At 61.0% G+C, this 6592-nt stretch overlaps 1 protein-coding gene across 3 annotated transcripts in view; it reads left to right on the top strand.

Moving 5' to 3' along the window:
* Positions 1-6592, top strand: part of ACOX3 (acyl-CoA oxidase 3, pristanoyl) — a 32056-nt gene that overhangs the window by 12982 nt on the left and 12482 nt on the right. For all 3 annotated transcript variants that reach the window (XR_001517569.2, XM_006919016.3, XM_015594995.2), the window contains exons 8-12: positions 4-186; positions 1955-2077; positions 3356-3476; positions 5489-5608; positions 5929-6042. Coding sequence is in view for 2 of the 3 variants with exons in the window: in XM_006919016.3 (XP_006919078.2) it covers positions 4-186; positions 1955-2077; positions 3356-3476; positions 5489-5608; positions 5929-6042 (661 nt within the window). In the remaining variant the exon portion in view is untranslated. The remainder of the gene's footprint in view (positions 1-3; positions 187-1954; positions 2078-3355; positions 3477-5488; positions 5609-5928; positions 6043-6592) is intronic.

The following is a 6592-nucleotide window of genomic DNA, read 5'->3' as shown; positions in this document are numbered from 1 at the left end:
TAGGACGCCAGGCAGCACTTCGGGGCGTCTCTGGGCAGCTTGTCCAACGGCCGGGTCTCCATCACGAGTATGTCCGTCACTAACCTGAAGCTGGCCGTGTCCATAGCCATCCGCTTCTCAGCCACGCGGCGTCAGTTCGGGCCTACAGGCGAGGAGGAGGTGCCGGTCCTGGAGTACCCAATGCAGGTCGGCTCCCTGGTGTGCCCCACCCCCTTTCTCATGCATGCAGGTGTGCCCGCTGTTTCCAGTAGCTTCTGCGGGCATGCTCCGCCCCCTCTTAGGCATGCAGGTGTGCCTTTTGTTTCCGGTAGCTTCTGCGGGCATGCTCCGCCCCCTCTTAGGCATGCAGGTGTGCCTGTTGTTTCCGGTAGCTGCCGTTTGTTTGCTGATCAAACCTCTTCAGGCAATTAACAGCAGCATCGGGAGCTGTCAGGGCGGTGTGGGGCGTGGGGTGTCAGGCAGCAAGGCTGTCAGCAGACCATCTCTAACTGAGAGGCATCTACACAACTCCCCCAGTGAGGAGCTGGGAGTTGTTCCGGAGGACTCTGGGGAGAGAGGTGCGCACACCTGTTCCTTACCTGGGAAGGCTCTGCGGGCTTCGGCCAGTGGCCTTGCACGTCCAGGGCCGTATTCTGACTGTCCCAGCCCAAGAAATGGCCCCAGGGAAGTAGACAGCAGCGCTGATCACTGTGGTGTTTGTTGTTGAGAGCCGCAGAAGGGTCACTTGTCCTGCAGGTCCTCAGAAGTGGGATAGGCCAGGCCGCAACCCAGGAAAGGTGATTGTCACCTGGAGAGGGGGACATGCGTTTCATCACGGTGCCTGCTGCAGGTGCTCTGTGATGCCAGCCCCAGCACACCATGCTGTGCCCAGCTTACGGGTGGGGACTAAGTCAGGTAGGTGACCTTTATTGGGGAGCAGTAGGTAGAGCTACCGAGGTCGCAGGCCAGCTACACATGCGCAGAGGTGTATTTGAGTGAAAGGTTCAGTAAACTTAACAGAATCACAGTTGGTTCTTTTCACACTTCTTTTACTTTGCTGTGGACCCGTTTTAATAAACAAGAAAAAGCGAAGGGTCCCGCTTCGTGCCCGCGTGGCACGCATTGCCCGCCACGGCCCCCACCATGGCCTCTGCGCGGCCACCGTGCGTCCGGCTGCCTGGGCATCGGTGTGGCTCAGCAGTTAAGAGCTCGCTGAGTCACGGCGCTTGGGGTTCCCACCCCAAGTCCAGCCTGCCGGCCGTGTGCCCCTGGGCAAGCCGCGCTGCAGCTTGCGCATTGGCGAGTCGCAGCTGACAGTGACGGCTGTCACCGGACGGGCGTAAGGGTTAAGTGTGTGTAAGCGTCAGTATGTGAGGAGCAGCTGGGGTGGCATCAGGCACTCGGCAGCAGGAGCAGCAGGCGACGAGGGTGCTGGCGACGAGGGGGACCGGTTTTCAGGTTTTCGGCCTCCTCCCCGCTCCCCCCTTCCGTCCGTGCCCTGCGGGTGTGCACAGGTGGATGGACAGGCTCCCGCCTCTGAGAACGTCTGGCTCTCTGTGAGCCTCAGTTTCCCTGTCTGGCTTAGGGGTGAGTGCGAGTGCTTCATCCCTCACAGGCTCACAAAGCACCAGCTGCCAGCCGGTCAGTCCCACGCTCCGGCCGTGACAGGCACCCTCCCGAGTTCCCTGGTGGACCGATAGCCGGCCGGTCCTCATTCCACGAGGCAGCGCTGAGAGCCCGTGTGCAGGGACCTAGGCGGACACTGTGCCTTCGCGTGCAGCGGTCGGGGTCGGGACGGAGAACTGGTTTCCACGGGAGTGCAGGAGGCGTGTCGAACCGCCCACGCCAGGCGGGGGAGGCGGCGGCGACGTCCCATTGCTCCTGACCTGCCCCTCTGGTCCGCCCGCTGTCGCGAGGCCCGTCGGTCATCCGTGAGCACCCGGGCGTGTTCACGTGCATGTCCTGTTCACTTTAGCAATGGCGCCTCCTCCCGTACCTGGCAGCCGCTTTCGCCTTAGACCACTTTTCCAAATCGCTCTTCCTGGGCCTGGTGGAGCTGCAGCAAGGCCTTCTGGGGAACAGCCGGAGCGCCCGGCAGGTGAGAGGTGACGCGCGCGTCCCCGTGGCGTTATCATTCTGATCTCGCCGTGCTCCAGCAGCCCACGTCAGCCTTTCTCACGAAGCGACACCGGCCCGCGGGTTTGCGGCTTGGAGGCTCCCATGCCTCTGTCCGCTGCGTCCCCCCCTCCCCTCCCGGCCCCCCGAGCTCGCTGACATGGGTCCTGACTGCACGCCCAGTCCAGCTGGGAACGCGGCGGTCTGCACAGCCCACGTGACTGGCCCCTCAGTGGATTTCACGGTCCCGGCCCTTTCATAAACAACCCCACAGAGGTCTGAGTCCAGCTGACGGGATGTGAGTTGACAGTCAAGGATTTGTGCCGGAGACAGGCATGCGAGTCCACTGGGATCAGCCGCCTCGTAGAAAGAAGTCCTTTGCTAATTTCTTTGGACAGTGCACGAGGTGGCTTTCCGTAGCCCCTCACTGCCTCCTGCACAGGGGGAAGATGTGAACCTCAAGGAACGCATTTGAAAACCGGTTAGAAATGCCGCAGATTGGGGTCTGTGCAACACCCTGAAAGGCCTGTATCCCATCCGTACACGCTGGAATATTCAGCCCCAGCATCCAGGCGTCAGGAGGCCGGGGTGGTGCGGGGTGGTCAGCAGGGGGCACTGCCGAGCAGAACCGAGGTCTGCAGGAGCCCTTCTCCAGGGAGGCAGGGGGTTAAGCGAGTTTCTCCCGAGCATGAGTCACCAGTCCCCTTGCCAGCTGACACTGGGATTGTTCTCCCGTTAATAACGTTATAAAGGGCGATCACGTGTCACGCTTTCTGAACTGCGGTTTAACTCGTGCACCACGGGACCGCAGTCACCCTTGTTTGAAGGTGGCGACACTGGTAAAAAGCATCACTTGTCACTTGTTTAAGCAAGTGTGTGCGTGCGTGCGCGTGTGCGTGTGTGTGTGCGCGTGTGTGTGTGTCTTTCTCTGTGTGTGTGTGTGTGTGTGCGCGCGTGTGTGTGTGTCTTTCTCCAAACTGTTTTTATTAAATACCACATAGAAGCAAAAGGACATTATGAGACGTGGACGGCCCGGGGTCGCTGGCCGCGGTGGGGTGGGGTGGGGGTCGCTGGCCAGGGCAGTGGGGTGTGGGGCCCTTACAGAGTCGACCGTGAAGAGCCATCGCCTTCCCGTCTTCTGGGACCTGGTATCTTGGCTTAGACTGGAGCAGACGTGAGGCTTTGATGCTGGGCTTGCACTGACCCCTGACCTCTGGCGCGGGAGCCTCTTTTCACCCGTTCTTGGATTTCCTCTCCCAAGGCTGAGCTGGGGCGCGAGGTGCACGCCCTGGGGTCAGCCGGCAAGGCCCTGGCCTCGTGGACCGCCCAGCGGGGAATCCAGGAGTGCAGAGAGGCGTGCGGAGGACACGGCTACCTGGCCGGTAGGTTTGGGAGGAGCGTGTGGCGGTTTCCCGTCCTTACTCCTACCGTTTGACTTTGGGCCGGGGTCAGCAACTGGCCTGTGGGCCAGAGCCGGCTGCCGCTAGCTTTTGCGAACAGAGTATTGTTGGGGCATGGGGTGCCCGCTCGTTGGTGCCACGTTCCTGTGTCCACGTTTGCACTGTACCTGCAGAGGTGAGCAATCTTGACAGAGCCTGAAACGTTTACTGTCTGGCCCTTTCCAGAGCAAGGTTGGCAGCCCCTGCCCTGGTCAGATCCCTCTGCTTTCCGATGCCCGATGTTCGTCTAAGCATGGAGCTCTGGGGGTAACGCTGCAGCCCAGAGAAAATGTGAGGGCGCCCACTAAAACCAGAGCAGACAGGAGGTTATCTGCTCGTTTGAGTTGTGACTTCCTGGTTAATGACTCGGCAGTAAAGCGACACCAAATTGTACTCTGATGAAAAATTCTTAAACTTAGAAAAAAAAAAGACAAAGTTTTTATTGGCGTTGGCTCTCGTTTGGGCAGCTGGCCTGTGGGTTAGAGAGTGGGCGGCCGGGAGCCCGGGACACAGCCCCACTCTGCCGCTCCCCGGCTGCTACCTGACCTCGCTGTGCCTCATATCTCCTGTCTCTAAACCGGGGATGTCACGGTATGCCAAGGGGAGTCCTTGCAACGACTGAGCGAGTGAATACACGTACAGCCTGTAGCACAGCGTCGGGCATGGAGCGTGTGCCGGTGGCTTTTATTTGCTGTTGTTATTAGAATTGTGATTATTATAGTCATCGTAATTTGCAGCTTACCTGCCAGACTCCCTGTGCCCCAGCCTGAAATCATTGCTTGGCAAAGGCTAGTTACTTCGGGGGCCACACACACGTCCCACACAGAACGGCTGGACGCTTACCGACAGCTTGTATCTCCAGGGGCGTTTCAGGCTCTTGCCGAGTGCGAGCGTTTGGTGATGGCCTTTGGGTCAGCGCGGCTCTGTCCCAGCTCCTGCCCGTGCACAGTGGCCAGCGGTGTGGCCCTCGGCAGCCCCGCACTCGCCCCTCCCTGTTAACCGATCTGTGGGCGACACAGACGCCAGTTACTCATCGATGTGTTTCGTGCTCCGGACAATGCTCTTTGTAGTTTTTGTTGGTTGTTACAACTCACGGAGATGCTACACATAGTTTAGAGTAAGGAATCGAATCCTGCAGCACCGCAGACAACAGAAACGCCTGAATCGAGTGTCACGCCGGGCTCAAACCAGTGAGACTGAACTCCGCGGGGAGAAACGCAACGCCTTTATCTAGGCTTAAACGTCACCTGCAAGTTATTCCTCGAAGGCCTCTCCCAGCTCCTCACAGGCAGTGGTCTGACCGTGGCATGGGACAGCGGGTCGGGACACCGATCAGGGTATTGCCGGTGACCACAGGCCTGGCAGGATGTGAGCCCGAGAAGCCGGGGTCCCTGCTGCCTCCTCCTATCACAGCCTAAGCTTGGGAGAACATTCTCCAAGGAAGGAGACCCAGATGCTGAGGGTCTGGAGAGCTCCCCTTGAATTCTGCAAGGGAATTGGGCTCCTCCGTGGCGGGAGAGACAGCAGAAAAAAGGTGGGAGTTGCCTTCAGAGATTTGAAATTTCTTGTGTGAAAAGAAGGGTTCGTTCAGGCGTAGGAGGAGGAGCAGCCCCCGAAGTCCGCGCCTGGGCCTCTGTCACCAGCCCCCAGGCTGCAGGGAGTCTGCCAGGCGACCTCGGGAGGACGGGATGCTGACGAATAGATGTCTTGAGCGCTCACTGCTCAGGAGCAGTGCTGAGCATTTCACAGGGAGCAGCCTGGTCCCCTCCCAATGCCCTTGCTGGGTGGTCAGCAGGTCCGAGAGGCGGGGCCCCTGCTTCAGAGCGGTTACGGGCCTCAGCCCGCCAGGAGGGGCAGGCGCAGCGGGGAAGTTCACGCTGGCCCAGGATCAGATTCACAAGTAGAGACATATTTCTCACGTATGCACCTAAGTAATGGAAACGGCTTCGTTGCAGTGAACCGCCTGGGCAACCTCAGAGATGACAACGACCCCAACTGCACGTACGAAGGGGACAACAATGTCCTGCTGCAGCAGACCAGCAACTACCTGCTCGGCCTGGCAGGTGGGGGGCCAGGTGAGCGGCTGCCTGCTCGGCCTGGCAGGTGGGGGGCCAGGTGAGCGGCTGCCTGCTCGGCCTGGCAGGTGGGGGGCCAGGTGAGTGGCTGCCTGCTCGGCCTGCTGGCTCTTGTAGGTAACCCCAGAACTCATACCGGGTATGGGGTCTCAGGCCCCCAGAGTCATCTCTTCTCTCCAGATGGACCCTGTGTTTGCAGGAAGTGTCATTACATAGCACTTGACCCACTTCTGAAGTGGCCGCTGAGGCAGGTTGGGGGCGGGGCCCTCCCTGGGCCGTGCTCTGGGTCCGGCTCCCCCCAGTGACCGCTGTGCTCCCAGGTGGTGCTCGCGTCCAGAGCCCTCTGAGGAGCGTGGACTTCCTGGACGCCTACCCCGCCCTCCTTGGCCGGAAGTTCACGGTCACCAGCCTCCAGGACTGCCTGGACGACTCAGGTAAATGCCCCTGACCCGTCCGCCCTGTGGTGACCAGCGGGGGCACCGTGCTGTGGGGGCCGTGGCGGTAGGCGGCAGTGGCTGGCAGAGACCGTGGACGTCGGTGTGCCCTCCACTCACTGGTCGATGCGTCCACTCAGCATCTCCCCGTGGGGACGCGAGCTGGGCACTGGCTTCCAGGGTGAGGCGGGGAGCCCGCCGTCCTGAGGGTGAGGTGGGCCTGCTGCCCCACACGGGCCCTCGGCACGGGGCGCCGGGCAGTGCTGCTGTGATGCCGTTCACGCTGCAGGTGTGTGTGGGCCTCATCCGCCCCTTCCTCGGCCCAGAGGCGATAGACGCAGGTCCCACTCTCTCGGCCTCACGGGCTCAGAGGCCCGATCAGAGGCCATCTTGGGGAGCAGCCTTGGAGCTGAGGCATCAGTGGGAGGAGCGGACTGGCTGTGGGGGCCATGGGGGGCCACTGGGTGGTTCTGAGCAGCCGACAGGCTGAGTTCGTGTCGTCGCGGTGATGACTCTCGTTAATGCTGCTGTGGAAGCCAGCTGCAGAGGG

The sequence above is a fragment of the Pteropus alecto genome, unplaced genomic scaffold (genome assembly GCF_000325575.1).
Source record: "Pteropus alecto unplaced genomic scaffold, ASM32557v1 scaffold5, whole genome shotgun sequence".
NCBI classification, from domain to species: Eukaryota; Metazoa; Chordata; class Mammalia; order Chiroptera; family Pteropodidae; genus Pteropus; species Pteropus alecto.
The sequence above is the reverse complement of the archived record's forward strand: the minus strand, read 5'-3'. Positions and strand labels throughout refer to the sequence as shown.